Consider the following 23,063-nt stretch of genomic DNA (forward strand, 5'->3'; position numbering starts at 1 on the left):
GAAACACAGCCTGACTTCAAACATTGAAGCTCTCATTGAATACTTGACTCTGTGGGGAACTAGGAATTGAAATGGACCTTAAGAAAGCATCCTGGTGCACTATCTAAAATGGATTAGAAATGCAGGACATTTGGTCGGAATCAACTATCAGTGCCAGGAAACTGAAAGCTCTGTCTCTATGTGGCTCTTCAACCAATGCCAGTGGAAGTAGCTGAGAGGTGCCATTTGGAGGGGGAAGAACACACAAAGCAGTACTGGAAGGAGGCACTTTGGTATAATCTGGGAATGAGAATGATTTCTAAAAGGCAGCTTCTGAAAATGGTTCAGAATGAATGAATTTAAGGCCTCTGTAGGCATAATCTAAAGCCTCTAGGTTGGTTGCACCTCTGATTCGTTCTATGTAGAAACATTGTAATGCTTCATCATAAGAGCCATATAACCAGCACAGTCTAATAGTCTTTGAAGCAGTTTCTCAGAGAGTCCCAGAGACAATGTGGATGTGATCTCTGTGCAGATCTTTTTCCACTCCTGTCTTCCAACTGGACCCCAGGTACTTTTAATTTCCTTCCTATTTGCCAAGTCCGACACACTGCTAATGCACAGCGCCTGGACTTGGTGTGCAGTGCAGTCTTCCAGGACTGAGAAACTGTGCATGATCACAGGTTCAACCAGGCATTCTTCTCACGGCAGCATAGGGTGTTGGCAGTTAATCTCCCTGACCAAGGGGTAGATTCTTGGAGGAACAGTAATGTAATATTGTAAGCCGCTTTTGGAAGGCAATGCCCCAAAAGGTGGCAATAACAATGTTTATACAAATGCATGTATAAAGAATATGGATGAAGGCCGCTGTTAAGAACACCCATACCTATATACCTCTCCACATGTTCATATTTTCAAAAACTGATGTCATGTTCATGATTTCAGATATTGTTCTTGTGTAATTTACTGTACTTGACAAGTCACTGATCCTGACTAGTTGCCTCAAATCAACTTCAGTCCATCTGAGTTTTCCCCCAGCTATGCTGCATAGTTGCTGGAGGCCATTTTGGTGATCGCCATTCTAACAGGGTCTTTGTTCAGATGCTCCCCTGAACAAAGGAAGAGCAGGATAGAAAGAACACAGTCACAAACAATGCTAGATTAGCATGGTGCAAGCAGCACAAGAGATTCTATACACAGACCCCTTTTCCTTACAAAACAGCCTGCCATCTCCACAATAGTACATCTCCATGGTCCTCTTTTTCAGACATTTTACAATGATGATCCCACATTTTGAGAGCATTTATCTCCGATTTGGGAGTCTAGATCCTTGAAGACCCTTTCAGACATTGCCCTCTCGTCCCAAGACTGTGACTTTTGCACAATTAATATTTGTACTCAGACACAGTTGTTGCTCGCAGAATGGCTTCTTTCCATGAACATTTCAATTGGGGGGTGAGGGAGAGAGGGTTTGTTTTTTTTAACGCAAAAGCTGTTTGTTAGAAAAACATTATCAGACTGCTCTCTCACAAAAGCTTGTGACAGTTATTAGTCCCAGTGGAGGGCCTTGGGGACAGGTCTCAACATTTTGGTGAATACAGTTCAAAAATCGGCTTCTTGAAATATAGGCAGTATATCCTTTAAAGCAATATTCGGTATGATAAATTCACAAGTTTTGCAGATATCTGTTCTGGGATCTGATCTGTCGGTTTTCACTCCTGCTCACCTCAAATTTTCCTTGTGGAAAATGTGGAGAATTTATTCTCTGGTTAAGGGCCCAAAGTCACTCAGTAGTGCCTCTGCCTGGAGATGGAGGAATCCCATGCACACAGGAGGAAGAAGGGGATTTTAGTGAGCTCCCCTTTAGGGCAGTGTTGATTTTTACTTGCAGGTCTAGGGAAGAAAGGCAGAGCCCTGTCCTGCAACACAGTCCTGTTCACTTTCTGGCTGAACGTGAGAGCTGCTTTCAGCGGTTGAGGAAGAAAGATTTGATGCTCTGGAGGATGTGATACTTCTGCTTCTGTCTCAGCTTTTTGCGGATGATGGGGATCCAGACGAGCCCGCACACTAGCAGCATGAGGCCCAGGGAGAGGAAGGCCGGGCCGCACAGTTTAAATGCCTCCTTAGTTTTGTTGCTCATGCTGGGTTTTTTGTCCGTGGTGAGGCAGGTCAGGCTGGTGATAGCCACGCCAAAGAGAAACACGGCTCCACCCACTGATAGTACAATGACTGGCTTGTGATAAATATCCCACTTGTTCTGGCGGGGAGCATTCCAGTTGGACTCACTGCGTGAGCTGATGCACAAGCTGCTGGCTGTTTGGCTGGGCAGCAAGTCCTTGGACTCTGGGGACTTCTCTCCCTCCTCTATTTCTTTTGGCTGGGTTTCCATGGTTATCTGTTATACAGTCTCAGAACATTAATACCTCTAGAAGAGAGAGAGAGAGAGAGAGAGAGAGAGAGAGAGAAACAGACAAAGGGGCAGGTTATTTGGGTAGCCAGTGCCAAATATGTCCCATCACTCCCATCCAAGCTCTTGGGCTCTGCTTTTATCAAAGTAGTGAACGGGTATGACTGGCTCCTCATGGGCTTGAACGTTCATGGTTTCTGTCACAGACCAAATCTAGGCCACAAGTCCAGGCCAGGCTTGCTATCTCCCGGACTGCCTCTCTGGACTTCCTTAGGCATCAGGACTCTGACCTTAGTTCCTCTGAGGACAGTACATAGTACAAATGTACATAATTCTAGCGGTGAGCCTGCTGTGGAAATCTACTCACCACCTTTCTGATATATGTACTATCTTCCTCCTCAATAGGGCTCAGGGAGAATCAGTCTTTTTGATTAGGAGCAGAAGCTGGATTTGAATAGCCCTAGATGCATAGCCCTGATGCCAATAATGTAGCAGTTTCCTTTCTTTTTGGAACAAGGCTGGGCACAGAGCTGATTGGCTGGCCCTTGAGTCATCTACAAAGCTAACCCCCTCCACAGAGGTGTTTTTTTTAAGTGAAAAAGCTTTACAAACTAAAAGTGTCAAATATTTGAGCAGGTTCTTGGGACTGATCTTCCCCCCTAAAAAAAGAAAATCCCCCCAAATGAACAGCTTGTTCAAAGCATTGAGGTGCAACAATCAGTGTTTGATCTGAATCCAGATAATGTGTCAGTACCTGGGCAGAAGCAGAATTTTCCCCATACAGTAGTTACAGGTGCACCTGGATACAGTGTTGGAATATATGAGGTTCAACTCCAACTTGGTGGGTTGAGACTGCATGGGGTTAATAAGGGTAGCTAGAGAGCTAGACTCCTTGCTGGTTGAGACTATACCTATCCCTTTGATCCTGCCATCTCTTCTCTTCCTGCTAGACTGATAAGCAACAGAATGTTTGATCCCAGTTCCTTCCCACCTCTCTCTGTGTTCTCTTTCTCTCGAGAGGGGAGCAAACACCTTCTCTTTGTCTCTCCTCTCAACCAGGATGAGGGCGAGTACTGGGACCAGCGCTCGTTGCTCCAGCATAGCTAGTTAGCTAGATATAGAACTCTTTCCTATCAAGCATGTACTTCCAGAATAAAGTAGTTGTTTCTTATTTTAAAGCTTAAAGTCTCTGTCTGACTAATTTGCAGGGAAGGTAGAATCTTAGCAAAGATTCAAACACACACACACTAAGCTCACTCAATACTCTCCGTTCTGCAGCGCTATGCAACTCTGCTACGCTTCTCAATAGAGAAATTTCGACAGGTTATGGGCCCAGCCATGCAAATGGAGATTTGAGCAATTAAAGAAGCTATTGTGTTTGAATCAAGGAAGCTATTAGAGACCTTCAGAGTTTTAGTCAATGAAGAGTTGAGGCTTTTACTTCAGGATGGCCAGCATGACAGAGTGGCTAGGTCTCCAGAGACTGGATCCTGGAGGATGGAAACTGTGGGAATTTTGTATGCTAAAACATCTAAAGCAACAGAAGCTGTTGGAAGTTATTACTGGATTGGAACCAGGAGAAGGTGCTTCTCAGGAGGAACAAAGAATTTGGACTGAGAAGGATGAAACGGTACAAGAGTTCATCACTAAATGTGTGAGTAATGCGCAGATTCCTTTGATTATGAATAGTAAAAATGCCAGAGGGATGTGGAAAACTCTTGAATCCCATCATAATCCGAAAAGCCAGGGATTGCAATGTTAAGAAGTCTTACTAATTTGCAAATGAGGGATGATTTTTTTGAGGAACATCTTACAAAATTCATGGTGTTAATCTAAGGGATAGAAGAGGCGGGGACGCAACTGGACCAAAATGTACAGATTGCTTTATTCCTAGACTCCCTTCCAAAATATATGGAGACTTTTGTAGTTATAATGCAACAACAAAACAAAACTCTAAACGAGATTATTATTTCTGAAGTTAGAGTGCAGTTCTTTCAGAAGAACAAGGGAAAAACTGATGCAAGAGAAGACGGAGTCTCCTCTTTCTTAAGCAAACAAACTGGCCAGGCTTCTAGCCGACAGCCAGTCAAATGCAGATTTCAGGAACAAAGGGAATTCAAAGGTGTGAAAGCCAAGCGTTGCTATCTATGCAATTCAGAAAAACACCTTAAAGACCAATGTGACAAGAAAGGGAAGCCTGAAAGAAATAAAGAATTTAAAGGGACAGAAAAGAAAAGTGCAAAGGGCTTTCAAGTAACTCATGTTGAAAAATATTATGACAATAAATTCCATATTGATTCAGGAGCCAGAAGGGGCACCATTCCAAGATCACAACAGTGAAGAAGATGAAGTAGAAATACCATACAGCACTACAGATTACAGCAACATGCCAGCACTGGAGGACAGTGAGGAATCAGAGCAAGAAGGGGAACCTGCACAGCCAGAAGGGGCAGCAGAGAGTCCTGTACCAAGATGCTCTAACCACACCAACAGAGGTGTACCTCCACTGAGACTGTCTTACCTTGCAAGAGCTGATGAACTTCCAGAGCCTGAGACCTGGAAAGATATTGAAGCCTTACCCAAAGTAAACAAACTGGCCAAGCTTCTAACCGACAGCCAGTCAGATGCAGATTTCAGGAACAAAGGGAATCCAAAGGTGTGAAAGCCAAGCGTTGCTATCTATGCAATTCAGAGAAACACCTTAAAGTCCAATGTGACAAGAAAGGGAAGCCTGAAAAAGTAAAGAATTTAAAGGGACAGAAAAGAAAAGTGCAAAGGGCTTTCAAGTAACCCAGGTTGAAAAATGTTATGACAATAAATTCTATATTGATTCAGAAGTGAGTGCTCATCTAATAAAGGAAAAAACTTTGTTTGAAGATTTATCCCCATATGAAGGCACAGTTAAATTGGCTGACTCGAGAGTCCTGCCCATAAAGATGCGGGGAGATGCTAAGCTGTTTTGCCAGACTCCAAGCAGCACTGAGGAAATTTATCCAGGAATGTGCTCTGGACCTCAGGAATCTCAAACAATTTAATTTCTGTTAATGAAGCTACAAACAATGGGTGCTCTGTGTTATTTGAACAAGATTCCTGCACAATTTCTAGAGATGGTGAAATTTTATGCACAGCTACCAAGAGAAAAGGCATGTATGAAGTGGATCAGGAAAGTCCACAAGCTAATGTTGTGAAAGAATGCTGTAACAAGTCTTGTTTACATTTATGGCATCGGAGATTAGGGCATAGAGACATTGCAAAGATAAATACCCTTCAAAATAATAATGTAGTAAGAGGCATGAAAGTTGAACCCTGCCAAGAAAAAGGGAGATGTACTTGCTGTGTTAAAGCAAAAGAGACCCAGCCCAGTTTTCCTGAGCAGAGTGAAAGGAAGACTAAGTGCCCCCTAGAGTTGATTCACAGCAACATTTGTGAAATGCTAATCACTTCAACTGGTGGAAACAAATATATTGTCAGCTTTATTGATGATTATTCAAGATTCACTGTGATATATATGTTGAAGGAGAAGGGGCAAATGCTTCAGAAACTCAAAGAATATGTGGCAATGGTGACCACTAAATTTCAGAGAAAACCACAGATTCTACGTTCTGACAACGGGGGAGAGTACATGTCACATGCTACCCAGCAGTTTCTGCTTGAAAATGGGATTGAGCATCAAACCACTGTACCCCACAACCCAGAACAGAATGGAGTCTCGGAGAGAAAATTCAGAACCCTAATTGAGATGGTGAGATCCATGCTGGAAGATGCCAATCTCCCACAGAAGCATTGGGGAGAGGCAGTGTATACTGCCACGTATCTACAAAATTGTTTGCCAACAAAGGTGAATGGCAACAAGACTCCATTCAAATTATGGTATGGGCGCATACCCAGTTTGGCTCATATAAAGGTGTTTGGATCAAAAGTGTATGGTCACATTCCACACCAGAAGAGAACCAAATTGGACAACACTACAAAAGAAGGAATCTTTGTTGGATATTCTTCAAAGCAAAAGGGATACAGAATCCTAAATCCCAAAACAGAAAGGATTGAAATCCAAAGAGCTGTCTACTTTGATGAAGGTCAAGGTGCATTCCAACCAGAAGGGGCACCATTCCAAGACCACAACAGAGAAGAAGATAAAGTAGAAATACCATACAGTACCACAGATTACAGCGACATGCCTGCACTGGAGGACAGCGAGGAATCAGAGCAAGAAGGGGAAACTGCACAGCCAGAAGGGGCAGCAGAGAGTCCTGCACCAAGACACTCTAACCGCACCAACAGAGGTGTACCTCCACTGAGACTGTCCTACCTGGCAAGACCTGATGAACTTCCAGAGCCAGAAACCTGGAAAGATACTGAAGCCTTACCCAAAGCTGAAGCTGAGAGGTGGAGGCAGCCAGCCAAGAAAGAGCTGGAAGCTCTACACAAGAACAAAACTTGGACACTTACCAAGCTTCCTCAAGGAAGGAAAGCTTGTAGGTTGCAAGTGGGTATGCAAGAAAAAGCCAGATGCTGAAGGGAACATTGAGAGATACAAGGCAAGACTAGTGGCCAAAGGATACTCTCAAAAGTATGGACAAGACTACTATGAAACCTTTGCTCCTGTAGTCAAACATACAACAATGAGAACTCTCCTAAGTGTTGCTGCTAACAAGAAAATGCAGGTGGAACACATGGATATAAAAACAGAGCTCTTGCATGGGGAAATAGAAGAGGAAATCTACATGCAACAACCACCAGGTTTTGAAATACAAGGAAAGGAAACCCTAGTATGCAAACTGCAAAAGAGCATCTATGGACTGAAACAAGCTGCAAGAGCATGGAATGACAAACTGAACCAAATGCTCTTGAGACAAGGCTATAAAAAAGGCGAAGCAGACCAATGCCTATATAGCAGATTCAAGAACAACAAATGGACTTATATTTTGATTTATGTAGATGATTTACTACTGGCTTATGAGAATCCACAAGACAAGCAAGAGTTAGTAAATAATCTAAGCAAGGAAGTTGAAGTGAAATGTCTAGGCGACATCACGTACTACCTTGAAATACAAATTGAAAGGGAGGATGATGGATCCTTTCTTCTAAACCAAATACAAAAGATTCAAGACCTACTTGAGAGTCTAGGACTGAAGGATGCACATCCAGCACCTATACCAATGGAAGTAGGATACTTGAAACCAGACCAGAACAATCAACCCTGGGAAGACAACGAAAGGTACAGACAAGCTATAGGGAAACTCCTGTACATCAGCACAATAACCAGACCAGACGTGGCAGTAGCAGTGGGATACCTTTGCAGAAAAACCAGCTTGCCAACCAAGAAAGACTGGGAAGCAGTCAAGAGAGTGGCAAGATTTCTGAAAGGCACTGCAAACTTAAAACTAAAGCTATCAGCTACTCGAGATCCTAAACTTCTAGGATATGCCGATGCTGACTGGGCTGGAGACACCAAAGATAGCAAGTCAACCAGTGGAAACTTGTTCTACTATGGGCAGTCACTTATCTGCTGGACAAGTCGAAAGCAAGAGACTGTAGCACATTCACCTACTGAGGCTGAGTACGTATCAGCTGATGAGACATGCAAGAAAATGCTGTGGCTACGCAAGCTTCTAGGAGACTTGGGCATATCTGAACCGGAGCCTATCAGAATACTTGAGGACAATCAAGCCTGCATAAGACTCGCAGAATCAGAAGGGCAAAGTTCTCGCATGAAACACATTGATGTGAAGTTCCACTACCTAAAGGACATAAGGGAGAAAGGATTTCTAGAGATGACCTACTGTCCAACAGAAGAGATGACAGCTGATGCTTTGACCAAACCATTGGGCAAAGTCCGACACCAGAAACTATGAGGCAAGATGCACCTTGTAGAATGAACCAAGTTCTCGTTGAGAAGGGGTGTTGGAATGTATGAGGTTCAACTCCAACTTGGTGGGTTGAGGCTGCATGTGGTTAATAAGGGTAGCTAGAGAGCTAGACCTCTTGCTGGTTGAGGCTATACCTATCCCTTTGATCCTGCCGTCTCTTCCCTTCCTGCTAGGCTGATAAGCAAAGGAATGTTGATCTCAGTTCCTTCCCACCTTTCTCTGTGTTCTCTTTCTCTCAAGAGGGGAGCAGACACCTTCTCTTTGTCTCTCCTCTCAACCAGGATGAGGGCAAGTACTGGGACCGGTGCTCGTCACTCCAGCATAGCTAGATAAGCTAGATATAGAACTCTTTCCTATCAAGCATGTACTTCCAGAATAAAGTAGTTGTTTCTTATTTTAAAGGTTAAAGTCTCTGTCTGACTAATTTGCAGGGAAGGTAGAATCTTAGCAAAGATTCAAACACACACACTCTAAGCTCGCTCAATACTCTCCGTTCCGCAGTGCTACGCAACTCTGCTACGCTTCTCAATAGAGAAATTCCGACATACAGCCCAGGTATCAAGAAAGCCCCTCTCACCTTTCCCCTGCTGTCCTTTTTTCTGGGGGAGTTCAGTCACACCTCCTCTGATCCCCAAACAAGAATATAAGAGCCCTGCTGGAACAGACCAAAAGCGCATCAAGTCCAGCATCCTGCTCACACACTGGCCAACCAGATGCCTACAGGAAGACCACAAGCAGGACATGAGTGCAACATTACTCTCCCCACTTGTCTCTGAAAGTGGGGTAGTACATTTTACTCATTCTCAGTTCCCATGTATTATGCAACATTTTTGCCTAATTGTAATGAAATTAAGATGATATATACAGTATCAAAGAGATCAGTTAAATGGAATGGGGGAAGAATATGGAACAAGTCACACATTCTGTGGAATGCAAAAGAAGAAATAAAAACACAATTAAAAATAATGCAGCATTTACCAAAGCACATTGTAATTGCTACAACAGGCACAAAAAACATTAAGTAGTCCACCAAGATCCTCAGCAATTTTCAAGTGGTCCGTTGGGTGAAAAAGTTTGGGAAAGGCTGCCCTCGCACAACACATCTACTTTAAAAAACCCTGGACTTTTTGTGGTTTGGAAAGTGACATTGAAAAGTGTGGGATGGACAAATGATTAATGGAAACATATATAAATACGCCACAGGCAAATCAGGATGAATGCCTATTGTCATATAACTGCCTAGTAAACAAATCAGTTCCAATGCTCAGTAAAGACCAGAAGCAAATCAGAATGAACGCTGAATAAGCAGATTGTCTGGAGGAGCCCTGTCTTGTTTATAGAAGGGTGAAAGAGTAGCTCATTCTCCATAGATGTAGATGCCCTTAGCACTACTCTTCTGGCTTTTGGAAGGGCAGGGTTTTGACCTGGGCAGTGATGTATCAGGCAGATGAACCTATCACAACTTAGCATACACATTCACTTTGCAATGGCCATCATTTTATCAACCCGTTTGTTTTTTAAATCAATATTTTAATTAGTGTTAAAATGCTTTAACAGCTATATTTTTTAAAAAAATTGTATTTCATTTAAATGAAATAAAGTTATAGCACTATAACTATAATGCTATTTGTTTTTATTTTAGAAAAAGTGGGGTCACCACCACTAACCACCATACAAAAAGTGTTTTTTAAAACCATTCTTTATGAATTAGCATTTTAGTGGAAGAGTACTGATACATGCTTTAAATGGTATTTCAACACACACATGCACAGAAAAACCTTTTAGTATATTTTTTTAAAAAGTTGAAAAATAATAATAGGTTGATAAAAATAGTGCCCACCACAAAGGTTAAAGTGAATGTGTGCTTAGATTCAGATGGCTGCTAGTGAATTGGATCTTCCTCCCCCCCCCCACTCTCAGAGCAGCTATATCCCACCCTTTGATGTGGACAGAACATAGAACAATGTACGCACAGAAAAATGTCAGTACTCTTGTTAGTATGGAAAGTTAATTGTGATTCTGCTTGTAGCTTACTACAGAAGAACAATGACTTAATAGCACAGGGCTGGCCCAAGACTTTTTGCTGTCAAAGGTGAAGGAGAAGAACCCCCCCTTCCATGCACAGAATCCAACTGGACTGGCAGTTGAATCTTACATCAATACTGGTGATGATGGGGTGGCATCCTCTGCCACACTTGAAGGCAGCAGTGTAGCCTACAGGGCACAGGGCAGGCTGTGTGGCATGTACAGCTCTGTCCTCCAACATCTCTCCACCACTCCCAGCCCCTGCATTTGCCACCTGAGACAGCTGTCCCACTCTGTCTAATGGCAGGGCCCTGGAGCAGCACTAGGAGCCACCTATCTGGAAGTGGCCAAAGTGACCATTTAACTTATAGTGATTTGCTAGACTAGGGGTACAATTATTACGTCTACAGCTGTGGGCAACTATTTCATGATGCACAATTTTCAAAGGCCTGGATCCAAAACAGATGACCCAGACTTTTCTCTCATACCTTTGCTTTTAATCCTATACTCATTTTTTTTTTTTAAAGTTTCATCCACTAGCCCAGGGGTGAAGAACCTAGGCCCAGGGGTGTAGCAAGACAATTTTCATTGGGAGGGGCACAGCCAAAAATGGGGGGGCAGAAGAGTTGGGGCATTGGTCGCTATAAAAGAGGATTCTGGAGGGAAATGATTTAATAGGTAATGACAAGAAAAACATTTATGCATTTTAATTAGGAACTATGACCTGTGAAGTTTACAAAAAAACAAGTCAATTTAAATACAATATTTAAATACAATATTTTCCACATGCAAAATAATTGTGTAAACTAAATAACAGTGACCAGGAAGTAAATGTATATCGTGTGAGTCATATGATAATGATCTGAACTGTTAATAAAGTCTAACGTGACGTGATTTCCCTGCAAACTGCAGAGGAACTGTTCACCTGAAATTCCTTCAAATATGTTACTTTCAAAAGCCAGGATTACTAAATTTGCTTTTCTCTGATGAAGCACTGAATGCCTGTATGGTGTGTCATAACATGTGTCAAAGTTGAGAATGAATTTTCACACACAGCAGTAGATGCACCAAAGGTGAGTCCTGCAGCATGCAAAGTGTACATGCATGGAAAGGCTTCCTTGTACAGGTATAATGTTTTAGCAAGCTTGTGAACTGTGTGTTCAGTTCTCCTGAGGCAGCTACTTCCCGGAACTAACTACCCTGGTCTCGTTTGCCATGGCAGGAAAGCAATTAATAGAAGTTTCACTTTAAAAATTAAATTAATATCTATAAACATCTGTTTTCATAAGGAAATGCTTGACAGCATGTCACATAGGAAACATACATCTCTCTGAACTACAGGTGCTAGAATCAACTGTACAAGCACACAAGACTGTTCTACAGAAAGGCCCTGGGCCAGTCATCGAACGCTGCTTCTGATGGAACTGTTATGAGTAATTGCTTAAAGAGGCTTTAAAAGAAGATTAGACAAGTTCATGGAGGACAGGGCTATCAATGGCTACTAGCCATGATGGCTGTGCTCTGCCACCCTAGTCAGAGGCAGCATGCTTCTGAAAACCAGTTGCCAGAAGCCTCAGGAGGGGAGAGTGTTCTTGCACTCAGGTCCTGCTTGCGGGCTTCCCCCAGGCACCTGTTTGGCCACTGTGAGAACAGGATGTTGGACTAGATGGGCCACTGGCCTGATCCAGCAGGCTCTTCTTATGTTCTTATGGCTCTGCCTGCAAATCTCACACAATCTATTTTGGTAGTACATAAGTTTGCATGAGAAAAGTTAAATAAGGTGAATTATTTATAATGATTTGTACAGTTGGGTGGAGGTCTAAAATTGTTGCAACTAAGGCTTCTAGCCACATTATACTCTTCAAAATCTTTTGGAAATTGAACCAGCTCGAAAGGATTGAAAGGGTATCTTTTTCAATTTTTTTTTTTTAACAAACAGGAAGAAATGCTCCCCAGACATATTCCAGCTCCCCATTGCCTGGGCTAAGTTAGTAAGTTCTCATTAGGCTTTCAGGGCTTTGGAGAGCCAGCTTACTCACCTCTCCGCTTCCTTTCAGGTCCTGCCCTGAACTAGATAAGGCCCCAAAGCCTAGGCACACCCACTAGATCACTAATAGCACCCACTACCTACAGAGGCTGCCTGAGCACTACAGGGGAGAGGGATATCTGTGTTGCCAACAAGATTTCCCCCCCCCCCGCCAGACCCATGCCTCAACCCCCCCAAAATCTGACCTTAACCCACTAGACACCGTGTTTGATAATATTTTTGACTTAGTGTGAACTGTTATGAGTAATTGCTTAATAAGGTGGATAACAGCATTTAAAAGTACTAGCAACCATTGGTGTGTCATATATAACTTTGGAACTGCAGATGTGTGTGTGTGTGTTTTACTTCTGAGAGAAATATGGAGGTTTTATATTCCTGGGTTTTTTAAGTTTAAAAAATTGTGTGTGTGTGTTTGGTTGGCTACTTTAAGAACAGGATGATGGACTAGAATGGCCCTTCGCCTGATCCATCAAGCTCTTCCTATGATGATTATAATAAGTACTGTTTATACAAAGGATACATGTTGTGGATCCTTACTAAATACAAGCAGAGGTTCCTCATTAGTGAGGCAAGTGCACTCTACGCATACTCAGGCCATTTATTTCTGAGGCTTATAGTTCCTAATAATCATGTTTCCTTTGGCGGTGCTTAGGCTGCATCACACTTTGGGTAGCATATTGCCTGCACATTTTTCTTCTCAGTCAACCAACTGTCAAGAACCGCCTTGTCTTTATACCTTTAAAAAACAAGCACACCAGAGGATCTGGAGACTTGACTTTAAAATCCTTCTCTCTGTCACTTCCTCATTGTGTTGTAAATTACTCTGCTATTCTTTCAAACAAAGGGGTAGTCAACTAGCAGGGCTTACAGCAGAAATCAAACAATAATCAAGTGGCACTTTAGAGACTGCATATAGGAACAGAAATGCAAACAATGAAAAATACAAGAAAATATCAGAAAGTAGCTTAAAAAAAAAGGCTAGATTTTGGCTAGACAGTTTCATGAAATACATAATGGGGGGATGAAATTGAAGTATTTGTAAAAACCACCAGATTCTGACCATAAAATGTTTGACATCCACTAGATCTCCTACATGCCACTATAGACAGTAAAATTAGCCACCAGACATACACCTAAAAACACTAGATTTTAGTGGAAAAATCATTAAATTGGCAACTATGGGAGAGATGCTCTGCAATGCATAACAATATTGCCCTTCCCGCCTTGCCTTCCACCAATTGCAAACCCTTAGTTTTACCAACTCCCTCCCCCATCCATCAAGATCTGTATTCACTTCATTCACACTTTCAACTCTTATATTTGGTGTGTTTGGTATCGACTCCCTTTTATCCATGATACAAAGATACTGTGGATTCTTGAGGAAAACTTTATTGATCACATCCAGTCACATTCTTAGCCTAATCCGTCCTGCTCCTTTTCCCTCTCCTCCCAGCTCCTCTCCTCAACTACTGGGCCCTTCTCAAGACAAACGTCTAAAACACAAACTTTTATTAGTAAGAGCACTACATGGTTTTTGCATTCCCTTGGTAACTTTGCCCTGCCCCTCTCTTTAGATGCCTAAACTGTGTTTGTAAAAGCTCAACTGAAGTTTTAAGTTACTACCAGGGCCAGCACCAAAGGGGGGCCAGGTGGAGCCTTAGCCGAGGGCCCCGCAGCCCAGTTAGGGTGTGGGAGTAGTGCTCCCCTTCCACGATCTGCGGCAGGGTCCCTTCCATGGATCACAGGGAGGGAGCTGCCTGCCAGCTCACTCACTCGCTCATTTGCCGGCCTGACCGTACCTGCTCGCTCGCCCTCGCCCTCCCCCCCACCCATCCACCTGCCCTCCCCTTGCCCACTTGCTCACTCGCCCTCTCTCCCCACCACCCACTCGCTCACCTTCCCCTGCCTACTTACCCTCCCCCTGCTCGCCTGCCTTTCCCCCTGCCCGTTCGCCCTCCCCTTGCCCGCTCACCCTCCCCCCGCCTGCCCACCTGCCCTCCCCCCACCAGCTCACTCACCTACCCTCCTCCTGCCCGTTGTCATGCCCCCTGGCCCACTTGCTTGCCGTCCCGCCCCCCCGTCCGCTCGGTAGGTAGGTGGGGTGTGCATGTGTGCGGGTGCCATGGCCCAGGGCAGGCTGGTGACCAAGGGCCCCGGAATGCCTGGTGCCAGCCCTGGTTACTGCAATGCTAGAAATTTGGGGACTGAAGAAAAACTTCATTTGGGGGGGCAGAAGTAACATTTGGGGGGGTAACACCTTCATTCCCCCCCATCATTACACCCCTTCCTAGGCCCAGGGGCTGAAAGCAGCCCTCCCTCTAGGCCTTCATCTGACCCTTGGGACACTGTTCAGGCCATGCCCCTCCCCCTGGTCATAACACTTGGTGACCCTGCCTGCTCCTCTGCACCACTCAAGTGCTTTTGCCTGATTAGAATGTGTCCTTGAGCTGTGTTAATGTCTCTTAATTGCCTGGAAGGTGTGTGTGTGTGTGTGTTTGTGTGTGCATACACACAGACAGAGAAAAACACCTCTGATTTTCACATGGCTGGAATGTAGCGTACTATACAATGTTTAGAGCCACACGCATTGGCCTGCCCACGTTTGGTTTTGGCCACACCCACCACTGGCATGTGGCCCCCAGAAGGTTGTCCATGAGAGACTGTGGCCCTTGGACTGGAAAAAGTTTGCCTTCCATAGTCTATCAAACCAATTCCTTCTAGCTACGTTTCTACTAAGATAACTTTCACTGCCCTTTGTTACAGGTGAGTGGCAGGCAGGCAGAAGAACTTACCATATGCAAGAATTGTTGGCTTAGGCGAGTAGTCACTGTGGGGCTGAAGTTCAATTTCCAGCCTCTCTATGCTTCTGGGGAAACATGGAAACACAGAAACTTGTATAGGGAGCCTGATACAGGGTTGTTGCAGCGTCCGTCATCAGCTCCTTCATAGTTCTGTAGATCTTGTGAGTCAGAGCAAGAGCCAATTTTATGCCATCACTGAATAATGCAGTTCTTAGCAACCCTGCCCTGGAAACAGAATGCTACATCTGCTGAAGCCGGCTAGTGCTGGCTTCAGGTTTGGGCCCCCTCAAGGAAGATGCGCTCAGTGGCCGCCCTTAAAACGGGAGGGATGCTTTTACTCATCTGCTGACTGCCCATCCCAGTGGGGTGGCATCCATGGTGACAGCAGAAGGAACAGTATGCAACTTTCTCCCGCTCCTTTCAACCCCATTGCAAGCTTTAAAGCACTCAAGAGCATCCTTTGCTCTCTCCAGGCACCCCTCACCCTGGGAAATTATAGATCACTCCTATGTCATTATTTATTTATTTATTCTTTAACACTTGATTGTACAAAACCATTAAAATTATACGTAAAACAGCTGAAACAAGCAAAACTGTTAAACCAATTAGAACAGCAACAGACTAAAAAGATTAATACACATCAACATCTATGTGTCTGAATAAGCTTGCCTAAACAAAAAAGTTTCAAGCAGGCACCGCAAAGAATACAGGGAAGGCACCTGCCTGATGTCAATAGGCAAGGAGTGCCAAAGAATAGGTGCTGCCACACTAAAAGAATGATTTCTTGCAAGTGCGGAACAAGTATTACTCAGCACCTGTAATAGGGCCAGTTCCACAAAACAAAGCACTAAACTGGGCACATATGAGGTAAGGCAGTCTGGCATCAAAGTGGCCTTTGAGGAGACCTTCCATTTCCCAATGGATGGGATATCTAGCTGCTCCAGTGCAGCCAAACCTGCCTAACATTGCAAGCTGTGAGGGTGCAGCCAGGTATCTATGGGGAAAAGCAGCAAGCTCAGCATTCTCCAAGTGGGGTACAACAGCTAGAACATTTCAATGGTTTTACATCATGGTCTTGTGTTTAAGGATTTTATATCATGTTCTTATGTCACATTTTATTGTATATTATGCATCACTTAAGTTTTTTTTTAAGTGTTAAGTAATCTAGACATTTTTAAAATAAATAAACACATACAATTGAGTGCCTGTTACTGTGGAATATCCCTGTCAGAAGCTGGTGAAAGGCTAAAGCCACCTTTGCCAACCTGGCACCCTCCAGATGTTTTAGACTACAAGCTGTCTGGGGCTGATGGGAAGTGTAGTCTAAAAAATCTGAAGGGTGCAAGGTTGGCAAAGGCTGGGTGAAAGACTTTCTCCCAAAATCATGATGGGGTCAGTCAGGCCAGCCCCAGAGGCAAATGTTTAATGATTATATATCATGTTTTTGGGTCATGGCTCATTGTATATTGTACATATCTTAGTTTTTTTATGTTAGGTGGTCTAGACATTTTCTAAATAAATAAGTAACACTGAACTGTTGACGTCCTGGTGCTGTGGACTAGCCCCATCAGAGCCTGGTGAAAGGCTAATAGCTTTTTCCAAAAATCATGGTGGAGCCAGCCAAGCCTGCCCCAGAGATGTATGTGTTCTGGTGTTCCACCCATGGTGAATGGCCACTGCCTAGCAATGGGCTCTGTTTCTGCAATAATCAGATTTGCCATCAGATTAATTATTATTTCCGATATTATTTGTTTTAGCAGAAAGAATGTGCCTGGTTTCAGATTCATTCTTCTTTTTTCCCCAATTCATTTTTTAAAAATTGCTTTGAAATCATCAATAGTGTGAGTGATACTTTTTTCATCTACTTTCTATGTGAGCTCTGCAAATGTGTTATTCCCTTTCACTGATGTCAATGAAGTGTTGATTGTAACTGACAGACAGAAAGCAGCAGGGGGGAATGAAGTGTTGATTGTAAACAGCAGGGGGGAAGACACTGACTGGATTATCTGCCAGAATCTGCTCTGCAATGCACTTGAAAAGGAATGTAAACAGGCAATAATTACAGAGTTCAGAATAAAGATCAATATCAGTGGAGATTGTGAATAAATAGCTATTATAATATGGATAATTCTCTGCAAAGCAAAAAAAAATAGAGATCGGGAAAATGAACAGATATGGGAGGAAAAAGGAATTGGATCATTAACGGCCACTAGTGGGCCACACTTAAAAATGAAAAGTAAAAAAGGAGAGGATTCCATCCCTACCGCTGCCCAGAGATGGTGGCAGAACTTTGTATTGCTTTGCTGATATAATATTAATGACCTGTTCTGTGCCACTCTGATTGTGTTACTAGCCAGGTGGCTGTTTTGTGCTTTAGGGAATTAGGACAGAGGAGGCACTCAAACTGGAAAGAAAGCAAAAAGGAGAACTCAGAAGTGCCAAATGGATTCCTCCCAAAAAGAACAGTGCCCAAGAGCACTTCTCTGCATCCCATCTGCTGCTCCTGGAAGTGCTGCCTCCTATATATCTCTGACATATTCTGACTTACTGATCTGTCTGCTGCTAGTGCTTTATACTGTATTGTGCTGTCTTTTTTATCCCGGCTGTTTAAATGTTTTAACTAAGTTAGCTGCTCTGAAAGACTAGGATGTCAATTAGTCAAATAAGTAAATATCCATGATTTGTATCCCTTCTTCTCTGCCTGTCTTGGGAATTCAGAATGGAACACACAGAGAAAGTTTAGCAGTAGTAGAAAAACACCTTTCACAGGCACCAGAGCATAGAATCCCGATTAGGGTTGATTTTTTTTAAAAAATAGCCTGCCATCAGGTACCTCTGCCCTCATTGTTATTGCATGATTTGTTCAATGCCATGCAAGTAGTAATGCAAAGAGACTGGCAAAGACGGCTTTTATCAGTAATAATCACACTAATCACACTAACACACACCCTGAGGACTCATACCCTACCAATGATTTCAGTTTCCCCAGCACACTGACAAATTCTAGGATTCTGCATATATTTAAAATACTCCAGTTTTTCCTGAATTTTCCCTTTGTCTATAAATGGGAAAAAAAGCTGGTGCAACGGACAGCACACAGAAACACAGGAGGCTGCCTTAAACAGCTAACACATCTGGCTTAATATTGTCTACACTGACTGGCAACAGTTCTCCAGGGTTACAATGGGAACATTCCCAGCCTTACTCTTTCAACAAGCCTTTTAAATATGTATATACATACATACATATGCATACATACACACATTAAAGATGTTTTAAGGTGTTTGATTTTTATGATTTTTTAAAAAAGAAGTTTTTATCTAATGGAAATTAGATAAATACACAGATAAATAAATGCTACTTGGAGATGCTGGGGATCAGACCTGGGATCTTCTGTATACAAAGCAGGTACTCTACCACTGAGCTACGGCCCTTTTCCAAGGTAGCATTTGAGGACTTAACATCTAGTTTTTCTCTCATTGTCCAGGTGAGACTTCAAATAGAAGCTTTTGCTCTCTTGTTGCTGCTTCTAGAGAATTTTGGGAACTAGATTTATGAGTGTGCTGAAAACTCTGTGAAGAGAACCCGATGCCACCCAGAGCTACAATTTCCACTAGGTCTCTCTCTCTCTCTCTCTCTCTCTCTCTCTCTCTGTGTGTGTGTGTGTGTGTGTGTTGATATGCAAAATGTGCAAGGGAGCAAGAAGGGGGGCAGTTGGGGCCAAACTGCATGTTACTTTAAAGACGTTTTGAATCCCATCCTTGGGATTCCCCACATCTTTATATATAAAAAAACACCCATGTATGGGGGGGGTCAGTGCCAGATTGGGACCACAGCACAAGGAGAATTTGTTGGACAGTCAATCTACCCATCCAGAAAAAATTAACCTGTACCATTTTCCCACTGAAAATTAGCCTCCACCTTGGAGCTGCCGTTTCTGCTAATAGCAGTCCCAAACACAAAAAGCAGCTTCGCTACAGTCTTAATCTGGAGTGGGGCTCCTGTGGCTCCTTTTTATAAAGAAAAAGATGTGGGGAACCCCAAGCACCAGATTCAAATACACCTTTATGTTAAATGTGTCATTTGATGACGTGATCCTTACTGTGAACTTTTTCAGCTGCCCAGAGAGTGATTTCCCTTTTCCTTTGCTTGGCTTCCACTTGACCCACTCCTCTTCCTCTTTTTACATTGCACAGTGTGCTATCTAATAACACATTCCAGGGTGTCAGATCACCTTACTGAGCAGGCCATGAGGAACCTGTGGCCCTCCAACTTGTTGGACTCCCACAAGCCTCAGCCAGCATGGCCAGTGGTCAGGGGATGATGGGAGTTGTATCCCAGGCTCATCTGGAGGGCCACAGATTCCGCGTCCCTGATTTACATTGCATGAAGCTGTGATGTTCACCTGGGATTTCACTTCTCTCCCTAGCCTCCCTTGGCACAGTCCAATCATTTTCCTAGAGGTCAGCTGAGCAAGAAAGGGCAAATTAAACTTTGCAAAAAAAGCAGAATGCCCATCTTGGCCATCCTGTCCCTACCTCCTCAATGTAATGGGCTCTTATTAACTTATTAACTTATTCTCCTGCTAGTTTCCCCAGAGGCAAGCCTGGCAGGGAGATCTTACTACCCTCCTCTCAGGCAGTGCAGCCCGGCCTTGATCATCTCCCAGCCAGCCTGGTTTTCCTGGCTAGGAAGAAACTAATCAAGCTGTGCCATCCAGAGGAGGATCCCTCATTTCCTGGGAGCTATTCAGACTATAACTCTCCCTTCCCTTACTTTAAAAAAGGCAGAAAACAAAGGAAAGCATGAAGGCTCCCTTTGTTCCTTCTCCCTCCCTCTATTGGCTCCTCATACCCAGCAACACAGAATTGGCCTTGAAAACTCCTTGGTCCTTTGGGTTGATCTTGTGGGCAACGCTATGGATGCAGGCTGTTCAGAAGTGTCTCATTGGGAAAGGCATCGTCTCTTGTTCTTGCCAGCTCTGCTCCAGTGGTTGAAGAACTGTCTTCTGTGCCTTGGGTGTGTGTGTGTATCCAGAGCACACCTGAAAAGAGTCCCAAGCACCTGGCAATTCAAGGTTTCAGGACTGGGATTGCAGCACTCTCAAGTTACATATTTCCTACAATTATCTGCAGGTTTTTTCAGCAATGCAAAACCTTGCAAAAGCATGCCAGCCGGGCCTCAGGACTCTGGAAGCAAGCCTGATAATTGGCTCTCTTAACCGAGGGTGAGCAGGAGAATCAGGGCTAGCACTTTTATCCCCCCTCTCCACTTCGCACATTTCAGGTGCTTCTGGGAGAGGGTGAATCCTCACATGGTCAAAGGCTTCCAGGGAGACAGAAAGCTGCAGGAGTTTCCTTTCCAGAAATTCTTCACAAGATGAATATGCCTGGTGCCCCCCCTCCACCCCCCCCCCAGTCTTCTAACAGTGTGTTTGGTTCAATCAGTTCCCCTTGTGGTTTTGGCCTCCTGATATCTGCTTGAACCTGTTGACCGTTAGCGCCAGCCATGCTCCAGGCAAAGGGGTACTGGAGCCCTGGCTGAATCCACCATTGCTAATTCCTCACCCCTTTGGGAGTCAGGAAGTCGAGCCTGCAAACGTCCTGCTGCCCTCCATAGGCTTCTCTGTACATAGAGCGAAACAGAAATGGAGGATCAAGGGCCCTGGCAAGTTTCCTAATGCGTCTGTATTGGATTGGAAATTACTTTTATCGATGGAATGGCATTATGTATGTTTATATTGTTGATGTTTTTATTATTAAATAGCTTCAAGGTGTTTATTGGAAGAGATTCATAAATAAAAAAAATGGGCAGCACAGATGCCCAACATACACAAGCTCTTCTCCTGGCATGCATGGCCTTCAGGTGCCCAGCATATATGAAGGATGTGACTGCTCAAATCCACTGAGTTCAAATGGGTGAGCCATTGGCATATGCTGGGAGGGAAGGGGATGAGAGCTACCCAGGGCCCCATGCAAGTCCCAGATGACCTGGAAGCCTGCCGCCCCCATCAATCGTGAGAGGGTAGGCTATCTGAAAGGGAGTGTCCAAGCGATGCCTTGGAGCCCAAGAAGCGACCTGCCATTACCATGAGAGTGGCTGTAGCAGTCCCTTCCCTGCTCTCTAGCCCAGGATGCATCCTCCTCCTCAGTCCAGCTGTGAGATGGTGATATTTAGAGCCAGAGATCAGTCAGGATTATCCTGACCATGCAGTTCTTGCCTGGCAGGCGATGGAAATGGATTAGCAACTCATTCATGTCCTCTCAGGAGGCAATGCTGCCATACCCTCAGCCTGTGCAATTCAGATCTGCAGTTTTGTGCTGGCTCCCCCCACCTCCACAGAGCCAAGCAGTCCTCACACATCCATCTAAAGAGAGGTGGACAAAGGTAGGCGGCATGGTACCTGCAGGCAGCTAGTCTGCCATACTCCCTTTCCTGGGTGCCTCAAGAGAAAGTACTCCCTGGGCAACTTCTGATGCTCCCTGTTTCTGTCACTGAGCCCAGTTTCTGTGGGGTTGCTCCAGTACAGGCACTGCGGAAAGGCTTGGGTTTCAGATTGCACTGACCATCATTGTTATGCCGGCAAATCTGAGTGGGACCCAGAGGCAGCAGATCTGTTTATTTCAGCGTGAATTTCCTCAGTGCTGCTGAGTGCACCCCAAGCCCCAGCCTCTTTTACTGCAGGGAGTGAATATTGTGCCAGCTTCAAGGTTCATCTAATAGCCCCAAGCAAAAGGAAAAGAAACCCACAGAGATGTGTTCTAGGGTGGAAGGCACCTCAAAGTCCTGTCGGGATCTAAAATTTAGAGTTTGGGATTGAAGGCTTAGCCTCTGTGCTTTTGGGTCCCCTGATCACAAAGAGCCCCAGCCACCCAGTTACAGCAACACAGAAAGAATTTCCACTTACATGACCAGAGGCTTCCTGCAGTTGGGTCGCTGCTCTGCGTAGGCATGGAATGTGTCCTAAGTGGATGTAAGTAGCTTTGCTCCTAGTCTCAGATATCTCCTCTGATATCATCTGCATTGAGTGGCTCATAAACCTCAGAGCATGTTCCAGCTCAGATGAGCTCACCCGCTTAGCAGCCAATGGCTTGCCTTAACCCTTCACTTGCCAAAGCTCCAGTACACAGGGTGAGCTACAGTACAAGTTGTTTTTATTTAGCAAACAACTCTGCGTGGACCATGGCTGCACTGCAAAGGAAGGGCAGCAGTGGATTATGGTTGTCGGTACTGCAGGGACAATGGAGGGAGCATCAATAAGGTGTGGGTGGTTCTGACATCAGCATCACTGAATACAAGCACACATTCTCCCCTTCTTTCTATGTGTTCTAATAGGTGGCTTTCACCAAGTCACCAAATATGCATCTTCCTGGTATGGACAAACTTAGTTCCTGCTTCACATAGTCAAATCCAATAACTAGTGTTTTGAAGCTAGAAGAATATGGTTCAGTGGCATCCAAAGACATTTTGTTTAGTGCCACATATCTGGTGTGGAACTGAGCAGTTATGCCAATCTCTAATTAAGTTTTTTTATTGATTGAAAGTATTTATAAGCCACCTTTTAAGACCTTTCCCAGCCCAATGGCTGTATTCCTTTCTAGGCAATGCTGCAGGGGGCCACGGACCAGAGGCAAAAATAGGTGGAGTAATGAATGTAAATTTTACCTTTGTCCAAGTAGGCTAGTTTCTACCACACTCACACCCCTCTCTCCATCTTCCGTCCAGACAAGCAAGCAAGAGGCGTGATCAGAGTTCAAGGACACATTCCTGGTAAGCAAAAACACTTGGAGTGCCAAGTGGGGGGTACTGCCTGGGAAGAATTCCAAGAGCCCGACAGAGAGGCCTGGAGGGCCGCATTTGGGCCCTGGGCCTGAGTTTCCTCACTCCCGTTTTAGAACAAGAGTGGGGAACCTGTGGCGCTCCAGGTGTTGTTG

At 44.2% G+C, this 23,063-nt stretch overlaps 1 protein-coding gene across 1 annotated transcript; it reads right to left on the minus strand.

Annotated features, from left to right (window-relative positions):
* Positions 1-1,916: 1,916 nt before the first annotated feature.
* On the minus strand, positions 1,917-8,913 carry PIRT (phosphoinositide interacting regulator of transient receptor potential channels). The gene is made up of 2 exons (XM_061621855.1): positions 8,834-8,913; positions 1,917-2,404 (listed from the first exon to the last, which is right to left on the minus strand). Exon 2 carries the CDS (start codon positions 2,366-2,368, stop codon positions 1,946-1,948), a length of 423 nt encoding a protein of 140 aa, XP_061477839.1. The 5' UTR covers positions 2,369-2,404; positions 8,834-8,913; the 3' UTR covers positions 1,917-1,945.
* Positions 8,914-23,063: the final 14,150 nt, after the last annotated feature.

This window comes from Rhineura floridana, chromosome 3, assembly GCF_030035675.1.
Source record: "Rhineura floridana isolate rRhiFlo1 chromosome 3, rRhiFlo1.hap2, whole genome shotgun sequence".
NCBI lineage: Eukaryota > Metazoa > Chordata > Lepidosauria > Squamata > Rhineuridae > Rhineura > Rhineura floridana.

Excerpts from the sequence above, each read along its gene's own strand:
- PIRT (XM_061621855.1), bottom strand. The coding sequence starts at position 2,368 with ATGGAAACCCAGCCAAAAGAAATAGAGGAGGGAGAGAAGTCCCCAGAG.